The 21,690-nt window shown below is 36.6% G+C and overlaps 2 protein-coding genes and 1 long non-coding RNA gene across 3 annotated transcripts in view; 2 read left to right on the plus strand and 1 right to left on the minus strand.

The window, feature by feature from the left end:
* The window catches only part of fam20cl (family with sequence similarity 20 member C, like), a 588,191-nt gene that overhangs the window by 302,229 nt on the left and 264,272 nt on the right, over positions 1 to 21,690 (minus strand). The window lies entirely within an intron of this gene.
* Positions 4,007 to 21,690, plus strand: part of si:ch211-226h8.14 — a 79,543-nt gene continuing 61,859 nt past the window's right edge. The window contains exon 1 of the mRNA XM_087303257.1: positions 4,007 to 4,086. Within this exon, the coding sequence (XP_087159383.1) occupies positions 4,022 to 4,086 (65 nt within the window). The 5' untranslated portion in view covers positions 4,007 to 4,021. The remainder of the gene's footprint in view (positions 4,087 to 21,690) is intronic.
* On the plus strand, positions 21,200 to 21,651 carry LOC147838516 (uncharacterized). Its single transcript, XR_015522190.1, has 2 exons — positions 21,200 to 21,259; positions 21,518 to 21,651. It is a non-coding gene; the product is annotated as an uncharacterized LOC147838516 (long non-coding RNA).

Consider the following 21,690-nt stretch of genomic DNA (forward strand, 5'->3'; position numbering starts at 1 on the left):
TCTACATATCAGATTTTGCCTACTATTTATCACGAGAAAGACAAATAGGAATCCATAATAAGTCTGTGCAAAATATAATCAAATCAAAATATAATAAGTCATATTTTAATGTGCAAATTCATCTTCAGGTGGTGTCTTTATAGCAATGTGCGTGCAGTAGATCGCTCCCATTACAATGGGAAAACAGGCGACCGCTGCAAATTGCGCTTTAATGTTTGGCTGGTCAACTGTATGGTATGGAAACCTTACCAACCTTATCAATTATAGACATGGAAATTAAAAAAAAACCTGTATCCGCTGGTCACTCCTCCTCCTGTTGTCCTCTGTGGGACTGCAGACCGGTGTGGCGCACAGGTGTCGCTCATTACCACTTACACCAGAGGCCTATAAATACGAATCAGTAAAGATGCCATGCACAGTGCCAGATGATAGCAGAATCATGTTCTCTCTCAGTTTTTTAGTGCTCACCTTTGAGTTTCTTTTTATGTTTGACAAGCAGATGTTCAGTGAATCTACTTTTTGGCTGCACTGTTGTGTTGGGAATAGTTTCCCTGTGGCTCAAGTTTTGTTTTAATTACAATGTGAATGTGTTTAGCAGTAAACGGGTGTCTTAATCAGTTCTTTGGTGTGTGTTTTTCAGTGATGTTACTGAACTCAACCCTGCTGATATCAGCAAGTGGTGGACATGATGGTCACGGACATGGTCATGGTGGTCACGGTGGACATGGTCATGACTATGACTACTGTAGGAGGTCCACTAGTACGAGTTTGTTATTCTAAGAAACCTAAATTTTATTTCATGAACTGAGTGATACTTGATATTTTTATTTCTTTGCTCCATTAATGCTCTTAAAGTGCAACCCTTTATTTCTCAGAAACTCAGAAACAAACAAAATCTTGTTTTCCTTTTGACATAAGGTAGGTGTTTGATTATGGGTTGTAACATACTTGGCAGCAGGGACGGACTGGCCATCTGGCAGACCGGGCACTTTTCCGGTGGGCCGATGTACTTTTTGGGCTGGGCTGATCATTGTCTTATGATCCGATTGGCCCATAAAAAGCTTAGCAGCTTGTTTTTTTTTTTCTGCCCTATTAATTGACGCTGCTGTGATCTGTGACTCTGAAAGTAGATGCTTTTTTTCCTGGACAGACACACCGGGCCGGCCCATGTGACACTCTGCAGCCCATTGGCTCATTTCTGTTTTGACATTGGGCTGGCCCAATCACAAACTCCTATTTTGGACTCCGTGTGAGCGTGCGTCGTTTGTGTGTATTTGTCAAAATAGTCGAGAGTCAGAGAGAAGAAATGCAAGGGAGGCGCAGAGAAATTTAATGTACGTTATACTGTTATAATGGCCATTATTGGTTATTAAAACTGATATTCTGCAAAAGAGACAGGGTAAAGTTCATTCTTTTCAATGGAAATGAAAGGAGACAGTTATATTTAAGCCCTGTTTTGTTATAAATATGCAGAGTGAAGATGATGCTCATATAAATATGCAGCTACACAAGGCTGTTTGGTGTCTGTTAATCATAATATCAAAATAAAACAAATTTGACTTATATTATGTTTTCATTGTTTAGAAACAGCAAGCTGGATGAGGTGAAAGAGGTTAAAATGTAACACTGTTCCCTTTGAAGATTTACCCATGCATTAGCAGGCAGTTTTTGTTATGTTTATTATTGAATATAGGCTGAGTGAATAGTGTATTGAATAAGCTGAATTGGCTGTAGTGTATGAGTGTGTGTAAATGATTGTGTATGGGTGTTTTCTAATATTGGGTTGTGGCTGGAAAGGCATCTGCTGCATAAAACATGCTGGAATAGTTGGCAGTTCATTCCACTGCAGCAACCCCTGATAAATAAGGGACTTAAGCGAAGAAAAATAAATGAATGAATAGAGTATTTTTTAGAACTCAACAAATATCTTTATGGACAGTATACAGAAATTAAATTGAGATTAAAGTTTGTGTTTATTTATTTATTTGTTTATTCCATGAATATGGCTTTTGTGTTTTATAGAATATAAGTTGATAAAAATATGGGACATGCATAGATAGATAGCATTTAGATTGAATTTAGTGGGCCGCTTTGGCCCAAAATGCCAGGGCCGATTTTTTTTGCCCCAGTCCAGCCCTGCTTGGCAGGAAGGTAGATCTGTTGAAACGGGGTTTAGCACCCCTACACTAGGGCAAATGTTTATGGTAAAATGCAGTTAGATTTAGCTTACGAATACTATAGTTGCTGTAGCCCTAATTTTAAACTTAAATCATTAGATGAGTTCCTGTAACTACTGTAGGATCTGTTTGGTAACAATTGCTTGTTCAGACCAAATTAGGATAATAGAATACAGGCTGGGTCTGTGTTGCTATTTTTTTTTTGTTTTTTTTAATTTGCCCAAAAAAAAAATTTAACGGATTTTGGCTTTTTTTTATTTTTTATTTTGTGTTAAGGGTTATTTAAAACTTATTATCAACATGTTGGCGGTTCTAAAAACGCCCATTTTCTCAAACAAATCTGAGCTCCTGACGTTGCTCTCAAAATAAGTCCTGTAGTCCTGTGCGGATCAGCACCCAGGCATTTATTATTATTTGACTTTTGATATCTATTTTTAGACATTTATCATGACAATTTACTATGTAAAAAGTTAGTTCGCAGACAAATTTGCTGCTATGCTCCTGATGCTGAGCAAGATTACCAAGGAGCGTTTCCCAAACATCGACCTAACTCGCAGCTGAGCTCTGATAGCGTGATGCATCATTTAAGAAGAGAAAGTAGTGACGAGTGTTTCCCAAAACCTGTAGTTTTTGTTGCAGATCCATCGCTTGAACCACGTTAGTTATAACAAAAAATGCCCATAATGATGCTCTAAACTGGGTGGAGTAACAACTTCTTTAGAGAAAACCCCATAAATGATTTGTGCGAATGATATTGTTTTACATGCACATACATTTAGAATAAAATCCAATATTAGACAAAAAAAACGAAAATCGAAAATTATGCAATTACGCAAGCAAAAAGAGAAACTTTGAACCGAATGTGAATTGGAGGTGCTGCTTTCGGAGGTAGACCGGAGGAAAACGGTGTTATTTGCAAGTTTGTCCTCCGGAATTAACAACAGAAGAAAAAAATAGAGTAGGGAGAGTTTAGCTGGTGCGGTTAACACATATGGATGTAAACATCGCACTGTGGAGTTAAAAGAGGAATAATGTGATTTATAGGTGTAAAATACCTTCAACAGTCTCAGTGGCGCAGCTCGTAAAACACTTGAACACATGTTTTGACACGTTCGAGCATGAACTCGATTCGAATCCAGCATCTGATGAACTCATTCTCCTTTTTTTACCCTCTACATATCAGATTTTGCCTACTATTTATCACGAGAAAGACAAATAGGAATCAATAATAAGTCTGTGCAAAATATAATCAAATCAAAATATAATAAGTCATATTTTATTTGCACATTTATTGAATGTAAATGTTTCTAATGTGCAAATTCATCTTTAGGTGGTGTCTTTATAGCAATGTGCGTGCAGTAGATCGCTCCCATTACAATGGGAAAACAGGCGACCGCTGCAAATTGCGCTTTAATGTTTGGCTGGTCAACTGTATGGTATGGAAACCTTACCAACCTTATCAATTATAGACATGGAAATTAAAAAAAAACCTGTATCCGCTGGTCACTCCTCCTCCTGTTGTCCTCTGTGGGACTGCAGACCGGTGTGGCGCACAGGTGTCGCTCATTACCACTTACACCAGAGGCCTATAAATACGAATCAGTAAAGATGCCATGCACAGTGCCAGATGATAGCAGAATCATGTTCTCTCTCAGTTTTTTAGTGCTCACCTTTGAGTTTCTTTTTATGTTTGACAAGCAGATGTTCAGTGAATCTACTTTTTGGCTGCACTGTTGTGTTGGGAATAGTTTCCCTGTGGCTCAAGTTTTGTTTTAATTACAATGTGAATGTGTTTAGCAGTAAACGGGTGTCTTAATCAGTTCTTTGGTGTGTGTTTTTCAGTGATGTTACTGAACTCAACCCTGCTGATATCAGCAAGTGGTGGACATGATGGTCACGGACATGGTCATGGTGGTCACGGTGGACATGGTCATGACTATGACTACTGTAGGAGGTCCACTAGTACGAGTTTGTTATTCTAAGAAACCTAAATTTTATTTCATGAACTGAGTGATACTTGACATTTTTATTTCTTTGCTCCATTAATGCTCTTAAAGTGTAACCCTTTATTTCTCAGAAACTCAGAAACAAACAAAATCTTGTTTTCCTTTTGACATAAGGTAGGTGTTTGATTATGGGTTGTAACATACTTGGCAGCAGGGGCGGACTGGCCATCTGGCAGACCGGGCACTTTTCCGGTGGGCCGATGTACTTTTTGGGCTGGGCTGATCATTGTCTTATGATCCGATCGGCCCAATAAAAGCTTAGCAGCTTGTTTTTTTTTTCTGCCCTATTAATTGACGCTGCTGTGATCTGTGACTCTGAAAGTAGATGCTTTTTTTCCCGGACAGACACACCGGGCCAGCCCATGTGACACTCTGCAGCCCATTGGCTCATTTCTGTTTTGACATTGGGCTGGCCCAATCACAAACTCCTATTTTGGACTCCGTGTGAGCGTGCGTCGTCTGTGTGTATTTGTCAAAATAGTCGAGAGTCAGAGAGGAGAAACGCAAGGGAGGCGCAGAGAAATTTAATGTACGTTATACTGTTATAATGGCCATTATTGGTTATTAAAACTGATATTCTGCAAAAGAGACAGGGTAAAGTTCATTCTTTTCAATGGAAATGAAAGGAGACAGTTATATTTAAGCCCTGTTTTGTTATAAATATGCAGAGTAAATATGATGCTCATATAAATATGCAGCTACACAAGGCTGTTTGGTCTCTGTTAATCATAATATCAAAATAAAACAAATTTGACTTATATTATGTTTTCATTGTTTAGAAACAGCAAGCTGGATGAGGTGAAAGAGGTTAAAATGTAACACTGTTCCCTTTGAAGATTTACCCATGCATTAGCAGGCAGTTTTTGTTATGTTTATTATTGAATATAGGCTGAGTGAATAGTGTATTGAATAAGCTGAATTGGCTGTAGTGTATGAGTGTGTGTAAATGATTGTGTATGGGTGTTTTCTAATATTGGGTTGTGGCTGGAAAGGCATCTGCTGCATAAAACATGCTGGAATAGTTGGCAGTTCATTCCACTGCAGCAACCCCTGATAAATAAGGGACTTAAGCAAAGAAAAATAAATGAATGAATAGAGTATTTTTTAGAACTCAACAAATATCTTTATGGACAGTATACAGAAATTAAATTGAGATTAAAGTTTGTGTTTATTTATTTATTTGTTTATTCCATGAATATGGCTTTTGTGTTTTATAGAATATAAGTTGATAAAAATATGGGACATGCATAGATAGATAGCATTTAGATTGAATTTAGTGGGCCGCTTTGGCCCAAAATGCCAGGGCCGATTTTTTTTGCCCCAGTCCAGCCCTGCTTGGCAGGAAGGTAGATCTGTTGAAACGGGGTTTAGCACCCCTACACTAGGGCAAATGTTTATGGTAAAATGCAGTTAGATTTAGCTTACGAATACTATAGTTGCTGTAGCCCTAATTTTAAACTTAAATCATTAGATGAGTTCCTGTAACTACTGTAGGATCTGTTTGGTAACAATTGCTTGTTCAGACCAAATTAGGATAATAGAATACAGGCTGGGTCTGTGTTGCTATTTTTTTTTTGTTTTTTTTAATTTGCCCAAAAAAAAAATTTAACGGATTTTGGCTTTTTTTTATTTTTTATTTTGTGTTAAGGGTTATTTAAAACTTATTATCAACATGTTGGCGGTTCTAAAAACGCCCATTTTCTCAAACAAATCTGAGCTCCTGACGTTGCTCTCAAAATAAGTCCTGTAGTCCTGTGCGGATCAGCACCCAGGCATTTATTATTATTTGACTTTTGATATCTATTTTTAGACATTTATCATGACAATTTACTATGTAAAAAGTTAGTTCGCAGACAAATTTGCTGCTATGCTCCTGATGCTGAGCAAGATTACCAAGGAGCGTTTCCCAAACATCGACCTAACTCGCAGCTGAGCTCTGATAGCGTGATGCATCATTTAAGAAGAGAAAGTAGTGACGAGTGTTTCCCAAAACCTGTAGTTTTTGTTGCAGATCCATCGCTTGAACCACGTTAGTTATAACAAAAAATGCCCATAATGATGCTCTAAACTGGGTGGAGTAACAACTTCTTTAGAGAAAACCCCATAATTGATTTGTGCGAATGATATTGTTTTACATGCACATACATTTAGAATAAAATCCAATATTAGACAAAAAAAACGAAAATCGAAAATTATGTATGGGAAGCAACGTCAATGCACCGAAATATTGAAGTGATGGCATGATAATTGTAACCAAACCAAATCATGAGACCAGTAGATTCACACCCCTACTCGTTACAATTGTAGACGTTTTTCTAGGCTGCTGCATGGAGTGCACCATAGTGACCAGTGTCTTCTTATAGAATGTTTAGAACTTCCGTTTACAGCGTTTACAACTGGTAAATTGCGATCTGCTAATGGGCTTCAACAGCGCTTTGAGTGGAATACTGAGTGTTTTTGTGACACAACTTTGAAAGGTTAAAGCTGCTATTATCTGTCAGAACTGTGGTTAAAGCACGAGAGAAAAAACGTATCAAAAGCCATGTTTCTTTTCATTCTGCTTAATCACGTGCCCCAAAAAAAGATGTTTAAGTGTTTAGATTATATGATGACCTTTGTGTCATCCCGGTGTAGAGTATATCTAGAACGTGTGTGTCTAATAATCTAATAAATAAAATCAGCCTTTATTTGTCATTTATAAGGGATTTATAAAGCATGAATAGTCCTCACTTTAGATTAGGTCACAAAACTGCATAATGTTGAGTTAATAAAGCATTTATAAACATATATAGTAACTATTACTAAATGCCTGAATAATAAGACATATAAACTTTGATTTCAATATTTTATTATTTACTTACTCATTCTGAATGATCCTAAAAACCCTCAACTACTCTTAAATACAAACGGTTTGTAAATATTGTGATACTTAATTTAGTAATGAAAAATAAATCATTAACTAAGTATGAAAATACAATCATTAAACACATTATATAGGTGCTTATAAGTCAAGAATAGAGCATTTGTAGCTGCAGTTATAAACAGCTTACTAATGCTTATTAATGTAGAGTTAATGCTTAACAGATAATGGGTTCACTATTTGCTAATGCTTAATAAATGATTTATAGTGTGTAGTTATTATGAAGTGTAACCCACTTTTCTTTTTAATAGGTTAAAGTAAAGACTGAAATAAAAAAAGAAATGCTATTCAGGAGTAATGTGCTCACTCTGACAGGCTAAATCAGATTCTTTCTCTCTTTCAAGTTCAAAGCAAATTCCCAGATAGCAAGAAAATTTGGGCCAAATGTGGGTGATAGCTGGCACATGTGGCTGAGGTATGGCATGGCTGAACAGATATGGGCCAGATTATTACCATGTTTTGCCATACATTCAGAAAAGGCGGAGATTTTCTTCTGGCTCATAGCTCCTTTTGCAGTATGTGGGCCAGTTTACAAAAATACATAAGAGCCTAGTAAGGCTCAGCTATGGCCGAAATCGGTTGACATCAACTTATGGCTGACTTTGGCATTGCATTTGGAAAACACGTGAAACTGAACACAGGTGTATCGTTAGCAGACATCTGCCGCACCACACTTCAGTTGACAAGTTACTCTGCGAGCTTAACATGCTTTCAGCCTGTCATTTGCTTCAGGTAAGTGATAATTTAGCATTTAAAGTGATTTTACTTAAATGTTCGTCATGATCTGTAAAAGTTAGGACTCATTGAGTGATTATTCATTTAATTAAGAAATGCGTCGAGTTGTATAATGTTTTCCTCTTTGAACGTGGTGTTTATGTAACGTTAGCGCTCCAACAGTTTTCTGTTTAAATTAACGCTAACATTAAAGTTATTGCCAACTTCCAATGACCACAAAATATGGTTTATTTATTATAGATAAATATCAATTTGTGAAAATGTTCAGTCACGTTTCAGTGTGGTTTAGTAAGGTTTAAAATGAAAGCGGTCCCATTAGGCCTAACATGATAGTGGAAATCAATAGAAAAAGTGGCTTATAATTGTAAAATGGACAAAGGTAAAATGATTATATAGAGAGCTGAAACTCAACAACAACATTTATAAGTCAATGATTTTTGTTGTCTAATAGTCATTTGATATCAATAACTGTAATGTAACTGACTTCAATAACCCAGTTTGACCAGCGTGGCGCTGTAACGGAGCTTCAAACAGAAGAAGAGACCTTTTACTCTTATGAATAACCTAACACACTGGACAACAAAAATGACAGCATTTAATCATAGCGATGTGATAATGGCACAATGTAATCTCTGCAATCGTTACTTTGACCACAGTAGGTTCATTTATAATACATTTATAAAATAGATTTAAAGCAAACATAATTACAGTATTAATCCTAAAGAAATTAGAGTGAAACGTTTTGAATTTATCAAGCTACTCAAATAAAAATGTAAAAATAATATGATTGCATGTGTAATTAGTTTGGTTTTCAAAGATTAACCTATGTTAGCTCTGTTTTGATAGTTTTAACAGTTAAAAGGATATTTAACACAAAAATGTAGTTGTCCTCAATTACTCTTTGTTTTATTTATGTCTTCTGTTGAACAAAATATAATATATTTTGAAGAAATCTGGAAACCTGTGACAATTGACTTTAGTAGTATTTGATTTTCCTACTATGTAAGTCAATGGTTACAGGTTCACAGCTTTCTTCAAAATATCATATTTTGTGTAGCTCTGGAAAGAAACTCATAAAGGTTTGGAACTATGTGAACTTTATTACACATTCAGCTATAACAATGCTAATGTGAAACACAAAGGCAATGCCACATAAGTGTTTAGGAAAACAGGAAAAATAAAAAATTGGAAAAATAAGTCAAGTGCAGGCCAGAAGATAATGACCTAGTAATTAGAGCTTGGGTTAATGTTCACAAAACTGAACACTTTATATTTGCAGAAAAGTTTAAACTGATTTTAAACTTAACTGCAATGTTGACCCTTACTGTAGATTATGCAGTAAATAACTGTAAAATAGGCAGTGTTTAGCTGTAATGAAAATAAACAGTATTTTACTGTAAAAGGAGCAGGATTTGTATGAAATTCTGTAGTGCAAAGAATAAATTACAGTAATTTACTCTATGTACCATTACAGATATTTACTGTGATAATAAATGGTAAATTACTGTTCAACCATTACTGCCCCATCTACTCTGATGCTTTATGTTGCTATCTATATTTATTTTATATATATTCTGTTCAGTTTTGGTATGTGAATGGTCAGTATTGAGGGGTGAGTGAGACATTGCATTGATGATAAGCTGAATTTCACTGCAGCCATCGTTTTCTTTGGTCCTTTTATGTTTTTAACATTGAGCATCAGGAGTCAACTAATGCCACAGAGCTTATTAAAAGGTAAGTATAAGATATGGACGATATGCATTTAAAGGCAAAATATTCACACAGAGCAAAGAAATTGTCACAATAATTGTAATAACTTTGTTTACTTTTCCTATAATTAATCCAATTTAATCTAATTGCCTAGTTTGACCAATAGTTAAGATTTTAAATTGCACTTTCAACTGAATATTAGTATTTTGCTAATTAACTAGTAAAAATGTGTCATTAAAAAAACAAAAACATCTTAAACAACACGCACATACATTTGTGCAGAGACTCGATGAATTTGTCTGGAAAACTGGCAAGTAAAAGTGGCATTAACAATATAAAAGCTTTCCTAATTAAATGTATAAATCATGTTATTTGTTGTGTTTTTTAAATATTACTACAGATTTGGAACAACATGAGAATCAAATTATTTTTATTAATATTTTTTTTTTGCTTTGGATAAGGTTTTTATATTTTTATTGTTTTTATTCAATGATATGTGCATAATTGTGATAAATGTACGCAGTTGCTTTGAAAATATGCTATGTACCAGGGGTGTCAAACTCCTGGAAGGCCGCAGCCTAGCAGAATTTAATTCCAGCCCTGCTTCAACACACCACCTTTAGATTTAGTTTGATCAGGTGTGTTTAATTAAGGTTAAAGCTTAACTGCACTGTTACCCTGTAGATTATGCAGCAAATAACTGTAAAATAGCCAGTGTTTTGCTGTAATGAAAGAAACAGTATTTTACTGTAAAAGGAGTAGACTTTGTATTAAATTGTGTAGTGCAAATGATAAATTACAGTAATTTACTTTATGTTAACATTACAGGTAGTAACTGTGACAATAAATGGCAAATTACTGTTCAACCAGTACTGTCCCGTCTACTCAAATGCTTTATGTTGCTAATTATAGAGACGTGCATTTTAAAGGCAGAAAACAATGATTTAGGCATCACCAGACACTCCCACAGGCTGTCCGTCTTATTCTTAATAAAAAAAGTTTTAGAAGTTTTAGTTTTCAGAAAATGCTGGCCCTTTAAGGGAGTCAGGTGTTTGATTTGTTTACTGCTGAGTGTGCTCTATTCTCTGTCTATCAATCCAGATGTAGTCTGATATGTTTTAGGCTTTAAATAAGAATCTACAATGAGTAAGTAAAATGTGTTCAAATGAATTTTGAGGGTTTCTAAAATAAGGCTGTGTTTAAAGTTATAGTGTTGTTATCTTGAACTGTGTACTTGAAAGCTACATTGTTAGCTAGTTAGCCTCTCCTCATATAACTTCTCACATTACTTTTAAGTATGTTTATTTATTGGATATTGCATATTGTCACAATGTACAGATGCTAACAGTTTCATGTATCTTTCTGGCAAATAAGCAGATTTTATGCACATAAAAACCATTAAATTCCATCATCTCAGTAAGGTAACATGCGCACAGAAATCATCACAGGGAATCACAAAAATAGGATACACATAACCATCCACACACAAAAGCTCCACTGTCCGGTCCCAGGTTGTGAGTTTGTGTGAGTGTTTCCACCTATGAATTTATATTAGAAACAATAGAAAAGTTTGTTGTCATGAGATTTTTAAAGTAAATAAATAATAATTATAACAATAAAAGATTGGATCCTTTGGATTTTCGGTGTTGCCGACTTTATTTTTGTTTTTTTTTCAATAATTATTTAAAACTTTTTATTGAGAATTGACAGTATGTGTCTGTGTTTGACAAACATGTTTCTATCTATATCTCTATCTATGTGTTCTTTTCATATGCTTATTTTTTAATTATTTAAAAAACAAAATAATTATTATGGCTGCGTCCGAAACCGCATACTTCCATACTATATAGTACGCCAAAATCAGTATGCGAGCCAAGTAGTATGTCCGAATTCATAGAATTCGAAAATCAGTATGCGAGAAGTACCCGGATGACTTACTACTTCCGGCGAGATTCCGGAGTGCGCATCCTATGCATGCTGCACTATCCCATGATGCCCCGCGAGCGAATTCATGAATGGAAAGCGACGCAACTGACGCAGGTAGGTCACGTGACCATGACAAAATGGCGGATGTAGTACGTCCGAATTCTATTCATACTTTTCACATTCATACTGTATAGAACGTACTTTTCTAACGGCCGAGTAGTACGTTTAAATTGAAATGCAGTACCTACTGAGTAGTAGGCGGTTTCGGACGCAGCCTTTGTGTTTTTGCTTCTCAGTTTTTTATGCATGGTTCGCATTGAGGAGAGAGTAACACATTTCACTGCAGCACTTTCTCTGTGTGTGTGTGTGTGCGTGCGTGCGTTTTTTTATTGCATATGTGATTGTGATAAATGTTGGAAGTTGCTTTAAAAGTATGCTATATACCAGGGGTGCTCAATCCTGTTCCTGGAGATCTACCTTCCTGCAGATTTCAGTTGCTACACATATCAAAATCACCTGAACCACTTAATTAGGACCTGAACACCACTTGATAATTACAGGCAGGTGTGTTTAATATGGGTAGCAACTGAAATCTGCAGGAAGGTAGATCTCCAGGAACAGGATTGAGCACCCCTGCTATATACCATGGGGGTCAAACTCCAAGTTCTTGGAGAACTGAAGCGCAGCAGAGTTTAGTACCCACCCTGCTTCAACATTACCTGTAGATTTCTAACAAGCCTTAATTAGTTTGATCAGGTGTGTTTAATTAGAGTTACCGCTTAAAGTCCCAGTCACACTGCACTTTTCTCCCTATAGACTTCCATTCATACGCATGTGAGTACTGCAGACCTGGATTGCAAGCTCATGCAACAAATTTTACAGTTTGTAGCATTGGAAAGTTCAAGCTTGAAGAACTCTGACCAGCGAAATCACATCATGTGATTGCTTGAGACTAATCAAAGCTCAAATCATGACCTCTCTGAACAGAAATTATGGACCAGTCGCTTGCTTTTTCAATCTCTAATTATTTTGTTTAATTCGCAGTGCCTTATGACAGAATTTTGCATGCTCAAACGTTAGTGTGACCACAGCCTTACTGTGCAGACCTGTGGCTCTCAGTAATATGTAAGATGATATTTATATCTGCTGATTTCTTAATTTTGTTATACATTTTCTGTTGTATATTTGTTTGCTGCCAAAACAATAAAATAAATTTGTAATTTTTTTGCCTTCTATTTTAAATAACAGCTAAGAATACTGATTAATTTTAGTAACACTACAATAACTATATATGATATACTATTAATGTGTATGCAGTATAATGCTGTGAGTTGTAACACTACAGTACAGTAATTAACTGTACACAGTTTCCAGTTAGTTACCACTACTGCTCTATTACAGTAATTAACTGGCAACACTGTTGCCAGCTAATCACTGTAATGGTTCGGTTGCAGTAAATAATTGGCAACACTGTTGCCTGCTACTCACTGTATCGGTTCAGTTACAGTAAATATCTGGCAACACTGTTGCCAGCCACTCGCTGTAATGGTTCAGTTACAGTAAGTAACTGGCAACAGTTGCAAAAAGCCTGGTAAGGTCTAACAGTGTGGGAGAATCATTAACAATTTATTGCACTTATGTGAATACTATATATAATAGAAAATATACAACATTTGTTTAAATATTTAAAAATGTAATAGATTACATGTATTTAGTTTCACCACACAGTTTATCATTTTGATTTGATTTGTAATTTTGCAGCTGTACCTCCAGGTTGTATTGCTGATCATATTATTTTAATTCTTCTTCACTGCAGGTGCTGTCAGACAGAATCCCCTCACTCCCCTCATTGAGTGTAAAACATAAATATTTCTGTGAAATTCAGTCTACACTATGTCCAGTCTCTAAAGAACTTTCCACTGCTTTTAACTCAACCAGCTGGACAATACTCATCACCAAGGACACTGGCACCCAGAAACACGGCGGCCCAACTCAACCTAAACAGGCTAAATTGGATTTTTGTGCAGGATCGGGAGTTAAGTTAACTTCTGAATGTGAAGAGAAGAGAGTAGCTGCTTATGCCGTTCACATATCTCATCTTTAGTGCGCTGGATGGCATTGGGATTGCATATTGTGTGCACTCACATTTCCCAAGTTCACCAAGTTGAAAACCACGAGTCACATGGCAAGAACTGATGGATGAGCTTCAGGCTTTGTGTGGATTCTACATTTCTGTAGTCTAATTACCTCAGACAAACTCAGAACCCCCAAACACTGCAGTGTTTTTTCATACTATGGGTATCGGTGGTTACAGGTATTCAGTTTTTCTAATAAATGTCTTTTTTGTGTAAAAAAAAAAAAAAAAGAAAAAAGACAAACAGGTTTGGAAGAAGTGAATGATGAGAGAATTTTAATTTTTAAGTTATAGCATTTTTTTTAAGAAAATGATTCTGTTCATCAAGTCGGAATAAAAAAAATGTTAAACGAAAATTGTTTAATATTTATTAAAATTGTAAATAACTGCTTTCTTATTGTATGTAGTGTCAAATAAAATAATTACTCCAGTCATTACTGCTTTTATTACTATTAACATTATTAATAGTAATACTTAATATCAGAGTGATTTCTGAAGGATCGTGTGACTCTGAAGACTGGAGTAATGAAGCTATAAAAATCAGCATTAAAACTACTGGAATAAATTACTAAATTAAATGATAAACTACTTTTGAACAGTTATTTTACAGTGCAATAATATTTCACAATTTTACAATGTGTTCTGTATTTTTGATGAAATAAATGCAGCCTTGGTGAGCAGGAGAAGCTTATTTTAAAATGTATAAGAATCTGACAGACCCCAAACTTTGACCGGTAGTGTGTTGAAATTTTTGTGAGTATTATATAATCTTTGCATCAAATATATGATATTTATATTTATCTAATATTTATCTATATTTAACAATTATTTCTATTTTATATTTTTCTCTTTGTATGTTGTAAAATTGTTTTCTAGGTCTTTATTTGTCCAAATTTTGTTCAATAATTGTTTTATCTGAATGTTATTTGCATTGATTAAAGTAAATTTGATTGTAATTTTTGTTGTGTGATTTACTCAGTTAATAAATGTGGTCAGCCACATGTGGGCCACATAAGGGCATAACAGAACTCAGCCTTACTAATATTGAATACAAGGTCCATATCTGGGCCACATAAAAAATGTATTACTTGGCTCAAGCTTGGTGGAGTTGTGGCACTACTTTGGTTTAGTTCTGGCTAAACAGATGTGGGCCAGTTCTGGGCTGGGGAACACTAACTGATCTGGGCTACATCTTAGCTGTTGATTTGGGCCAGACAGGGCCAAAGGAAATTTGTTGACTGGGTTTGAATGCCAAAAGAGTAGCAAATGAGAAATAAATGACAGAAAATTTGATAAAAACAGACATCTCTAAAAGTTATCATAATTGCAAGATTAAAACGTGCGCTGTCAGCTGAATACAGGCCTAAAATAAATCTATAAAGCAACTTCTGTGCGCTGATATTTGTTCTTTTTTTGAATAACGAACAATTTCAACCGCGGGGAGATACCGACAGCTTGATTTATAGTATTTTCTAACATGTTAGAAGCGGGCAGCGGACATCAGCTGGCCGTAGAGACGGGCCGGCACAGATAAACATGGCTGCCGGTGGAGAAGCGGCTGTGCCCACACTGCCTCAGCAGCTGATTGAGACAGAGCTGCATATCGAGTGCACGAAATACTCCGAGATCCGGGAGAAATTCTACCCGATAATCCAACACATACAAAACAACTTTGAGTCCCTTTCGAACAGAAACTGCCCATCTTACTGGGGGAGTGTGTGTGCTGCTGTGTGTTCAACCAACAATGACCCGCTCCTGTAACGAAGTGGCTGACACAAAGGGATCCATTTGCAGTATTTTTATTAAACAGTTTAATAAACAATAGCACACAGATGTTGTACGTGCGCAAACTCAAATCAAACACAGTTGTATGTAGTCGTTTGGCTGGCGGCAGGTAAACACTAGGGATGGCTGACGTGAAACTGAGGTTTCGATACAGTTTCGAGATCCCGAAGCGCAAGTGTTTCGAAACACTGCACCGAAGCATGATCCGAAACACCCAAGTCACGTGACTAAAGTGATCCAAACCATCGATCAGTTAAGAAGGGTTTCGAGACCTGGCAAATCTACATGTTTTTGCCGGACTCTAATTCTATATCTTTCTCATGTGGCCTGGTGGACTGTTCGTTTGCATGCTGTTACTATTCTTCCAATGTCTTTTGGGTTCGAATCCCAACTTGAACAAATACTCCCAAATCATGGTTTTATGTATTTTAATCATGTTTCTGTTTTATGGTGTAGCCTAAATAGATTACAGCTGCAGATACGTCATCAATATAGCATCATTGTTGTAACAATAATAAATATTTTTACAGTACTGATGGTTGGGTTTAGATAGACATTAATGAAATACAATAAATGGGAAATTTAATTAATACTAAAACTAATTCTTGATACCTTCTGGCCACAACTGTGTCAGATCTAGCAATAACCGTTTTAATACTAAAACAAGACATATTTATTCACAAAGTGTTTATTCGGATGTCAGACCAATGTTGAAACAAAACGAAACAAGAACAAAGCATTACCAACTGGTATTAAAGCATTTCAAAATAGCTGTATCAGCCTGGATTCGAACCCACTATGCCCACATGAAAGTCAGAAACGCTCCACTAAATTTCTTGAATACATAATTCTACAAAGTTGGGTTTAATACCTCAATATGCTAAAATGTTCTTGCTGAAGCTGTTTCGGTGAAATACATAAAAAGGACCACTAGAAAAGTCACCGTAGAGTGGGGTTTCAAAACGTTTCGAAGCTTCGACTCATTTGCTTCGATTGTTTCAGTGTTTTATGAAGCCTCACTTTGCCCACCACTAGTAAACACAGGATGAGTAAGCAGGCATGGGTCAGAGGCAGGCGGCTAGTCTCAGAGTTGGTAAGCAGGCTAGAGTTTAAATGCAGGCGACTAGGATCAAAGTCAGGATTCAGGCTGAAGTACAAGGCAGGCAGCAGGCAAGACTGGGTCAGTAAACGAAGCAGGATCACGACAGGAAGGCAAACAAGGCTGAGACCGCTCAGTAGTCTTAGCCAGGGAAAAACAAGACTTTGCAATGAAGTAGCGTGTGAGTGCTGCTTATATGTGTGTGGAGTGTGATTGCTGGATGCGTGTCAGGTGTGTCTGCAATCAGTGTAGATGGGTGACGCAATGTCTATAGTCCGGTGATTATCACCTCTGCTGGCCAGCGAGGGGAATGACTGGGACCGAGTCGGTGACAGCTCCACTGCCTCCAACACACAAATACTGGAACTCTTTATTTGTTGTGTTTCCCAAAACCCCTTTCTCTGTCGCAGATCTATCATTTGAATCACGTTAGTTATAACGTAAAACGCTCATAATGATAAAGCACATCGCATCATCATGAGGGCATCAAAATGAAGACAACCAAAACAAATTTATAATTGGTTTATTTCTATTTAATGTGATTTTTTAATATCTTTATTCTTTAAATTATTTCTATTTCTAAGTTAATATAACTTAGGCTATTCTATCGAGATATGACACTTTAAGGCCTTCAATTCACTGATATAGTTAATAGGGATGCGACGAAAAGCCGATTTCACTATTAATCCTTTTTATCCATTAAATGCTTCCCAACGCCAAATTTCTGTTGCGCAAAAAAAAAGCTGCTGCAAATAAGCAAAGTTAATCCATTACCATTTTAATATTTTCATGATGATAGCAGCTGGTGTGCTTCATCTGCGTGATTCTGATTTGACATTCTTCCACTAAACTTTCACTGTCACTTGTAAATGGGCTATGATCTTTTGCTATTGAGGCTAAGGCATCAAGGTGTTCTCTCTGCAACTTTCAAGTTTGAGATGGGGAAAGGGGGCAGCAGCAATTCAAATGTAACTCCTCTAAAATAGTAGGCCACTTGCGTGGCATCTGTATGTAAAGATTATTTTATATATAAATTACTATTATTATTCATTGATTCGTTTTTCTTTTCGGCTTAGGCCCCTTTTAATATGGGGTTGCCACAGCGCAATGAACCAACAACTCATCCAGCATATGTTTTACGCAGCGGATGCCCTTCCAGCTGCAACCCATCACTGGGAATTATTATTATTATTATTTTTGTTAGTTTTATTAAGATATTTTCTGCAGCAACCCTTGTAATCCAATTCAGTGTTTTCGGGTTGTTATTTTTTCCCAGTTAAAGCACAATGCAGTGTACCATTAACACAGGAGAAACCAGAGCACCTAGAGGAAACCCACGCGAACGCAGGGATAACATACAAATTCCACACAGACCTTTTTGCTGTGAGGTGAAAGCACTACCTACTGCGCCACTGCGTTGCCGCCCTTCACCTGACAGTTATTTTCAAATATGCACAACGCAAGCCAAACAATAGACATGAAGGATCCTGTCATCCTTTCAGGCAACTTCGCTTTAAACTGTATTAAGGCCCATTTACACCAATGATTGAAAATGATTGAAGGGGAAACAAATAGGCTAAGCGTAGATATTTTAAATCAATTTTTTAAATCTGCATGTTTAAAAAAGCGCATCAGTCCACGAATGGCTTATGCATATAGAAGTTTAATGTAGCTAATTCGGTGCAGTAATGTGTATGCTTCGGATGTCACCATTTTAATAGTTTCATTATGGTGCAATGGTGCGCTTTATCTGTGTGATTCTTATGTGACATTCGATCTTCTTTCCTCTAAACTCTGTCCTAGGTGTAAATGGGCTATAGGGTGAGTCGGTGTTTGAAGTTGAAGCGGCAAAAGGGGCCAGTTGTGCTGACCACTGGTTTGTGACGCACTAACTTTACTAGACTCTCGATGGAAAATAACGGAAATAAGGTATCCGAGATGTGAAATGTCCGAGCTGTATGATTAACCCTTTCCGTCTGGGTCTCCGTCTGCTTTCCTGGAGGTTTCTCTGCTTAGGTCTCATTCTTAGGTCGTTGCAGATGAAGAGGTTTCAGAGAAGAGAGTTGAGAGAAGAGTTCTTTCTGAAGAAGTTGCAGAGAGTTTGAAGAGGTTTCAGAGCAGAGAGTTGCAGTTTAGAAGAGGGTTTCAGAGCAGAGAGCCAGGTTCAAGAGAGTTGCGGTTAAAAGAAAGTTGCAGTTCAAAGAGAGTTTCAGAGCAGAGAGCGAGGTGTGGCTTTGGTCCCAAGCTTTATAGGGCAGGTTCAGATCCACCCTCTATGGAAAGTTGACCAATTAGAAACTAACTTCCTTGAATCATGGCTTTATGGCTCTTTGTCCGAGGCAGAGGAATTTGCATAGGCAAATTTTATGCAAATTGAGGCAGAAATGTTCAAGTCTCTTAAAATGTTAACATGTTGCACTCGTATTAACATAAAATGTCAACGATCAATTAGCACAGCAAGTAAGCTTAAAAATAAATATGAACAGTTTAAGAGGTCGTTTAGCTTCGCTAGAGTTAAACATTTTATGCAGAGATATTAAAAACAAAATATTGATACAAGAGCAAGGAAAACGTTGCAAAACACATGATTACACATAAAGAGAGAGAGTTAAGTTTACATTAAAACATCAGTCTTAAACAAGGAGCTTAAACAAGTCCTGTTCAATTCAGTTGTGCTGTGCTGTGGGTACATTCCTTTGGGTCATAAATTCCTTAGAATCAGATCACAACTAACCATTGAGTCTTCCTTGGATAAAAGTTGGCTCATTTGTTGAATAAAAAGCAAAATAATTATGTGTCTGGTCGGCCATATTTGTTACAATATTTTATTTTATTTTTTAAGGGTATTTTTAATGTATAACTTTTACAAACGTATAAAGTATATTATTGGCATGGCATATAACACACAATGCCTCTTCAATCCAGTTCAATGAATCTGAGTCTTTCATAATACGCACACCTATTAATGATTTAGTGCCTCTCTCCTCCTGTATTCCCTGTATTTTCCCTGTATTTTTTTTTTTTTACTCTCCTCTTGATTATACTTAATTATAAACCTAAAAGTATCAGAAATCACACACACTATACCACTTCTCCTCTCCGGTCTCTCTGTTTTTCTCTCTCTCTGTCTCCCTCTCTCCTTTGTCTGTCTGATTCTCTCTGACATGATGACTCCTGTGCGCGCTGCGCTGCCGTTACTCTCCTCCGCCTGGTTAATGCTAGCTTACTCATCTAATGTTACCATAACGTCTTCTTCTATACCCGGGGTCACCAATCCTGGTCCTGGAGGGCCGGTGTCCCTGCAGGGTTTAGCTCTAACTTGCCTTAACACACCTGCCTGGATGTTTCAAGTATACACAGTGAGAGCTTGATTAGCTTGTTCAGGTGTGTTTGATTAGGGTTGGAGCTAAAATCTGCAGGACACCGGCCCTCCAGGACCGAGATTGGTGACCCCTGTTCTATACCCTCATTCTGATCATGGGTCTGTTTAAAGAAGGTATGCATGGAACATGCCTCAAAAAGATGCCTCCTCTCCTCTTTCTCTCGCATTTCTCTCCATCTATTAAATGTTCTTCACGCAGAGCCATGAAGTCGGAGAATACGGGTGAAGTAGGGCTAGTTGCGGCAAATGACTTCGGAAGATTGCAGATAACATTGTAGATATAAATCAATTCTATTAAGATGTTGCTAACATTTAACACCAGGGGGAAAATAACTTTTTATAGAATATAATCACTATTTAGATGCTGTAACACATATGAAATAGACTGAACATTATTAAGTGGCCTACTCACGAGGCACTTTTGACTTTATATCACATCCCCCAACCCACGCAGGGGCCCCAAGTGCACACGGGCCCCTGGGACTGTGCCCACAAGGCCCATTGGCTAATCCGTCCCAGCAGGCATGCACAGAAGTTGTAGAGATGAAGCTTCTTCTACTTCTTATGAGTTTTATTGGCAGTTGGCATACAACTTTGAGTGCATTACCGCCACCTGCTGGTTAGGAGTGTGGGCCATGATCACACTTTCTATCCTTCTTAAGAAAAGTAAAAAAAAAAGAAATAACAAAAAAACTACATCACTTATATCTATATTCTTTTATCTAGACATTTTTTTTAAAGTATAAAAAATTCTATACAGTCCTTATCTGACTTGTTTTTTTTTTAGCATTTTAACCAATTCAAAATTCTTATTGATTATTTTTAAATTTAAAATAAACACTTTCCTTTCCTATTGTACTTTGGACACTTCATAATAACATGCTCCACGGTTTCTTCTTGCCCACAATAATCACAATTTCCAGTCTGATGCTGATTCATTTTGTACAGTGTACTGTTGAGTCCTGTATGTCCAAATCTAATTCTTGATATTATACTCTCTCGCCTCTTACTTCTACTTGTTATTCTTCCTTTATCCACATTTCTTTGTATATTAAACAACCACCTCACATATTTTACTTCCTCCCATTGTTTTTGCCACCTATTTTTTAAAAATCGCTTGATCAAAACCTTCATCTCATTTTTATTATATTTTATTTCCATGTCTATAATTGATTTTCTTGTAGCTTCTTTAGCGCTCTCGTCTGCCAACTCATTCCCTGTTATTCCACTATGAGCTGGAACCCAACAGAACTTAACTTCTAATCCCATCATCTGAATGCGATATAGTGTTTGCAATATCTCGATCAAAATATCCTTTCTGCTTTCAGAATGTCCACTCTGTAATGTCATCAGTGAGGAATTTGAACATACCAGTGCTCCTAACGGTCTGTTTTCCTCAACCCATTGAAGTGCCATTAGTATTGCCAGCATTTCTCCAGTTGTACACTGAAAGATTATCTGATATTCTTTTAATAACTTTAATTCTAAAATCTATTACTGTGTATGCTACCCCCACTCTATTTCCACTATCTTTAGATGCATCTGTATATATTTACACGTTTAAAATATTTGTCTTTAATATATGTTTGCACCATTTGAATATTAAAATTGCCCTCTGCACTCTTATCTCTTCTTTTTACCAGTGATGTATCAACAATGGGTTTTGGTAGTAACCATTCAGGAGTATTTGACCATGGTACTGTTGGACTAATAACCATATTGGGTAGGTGTTTCTCACAACTGTTTAAATTAAAAAAAAAAAAAAAAAAAAAAAAAACTCCTCCTGTTGTCCTCTGTGGGAATGCAGACCGGTGTG

Source organism: Danio rerio, chromosome 22, assembly GCF_052040795.2.
Source record: "Danio rerio strain M-AB ecotype USA chromosome 22, GRCz13ab, whole genome shotgun sequence".
NCBI classification, from domain to species: domain Eukaryota; kingdom Metazoa; phylum Chordata; class Actinopteri; order Cypriniformes; family Danionidae; genus Danio; species Danio rerio.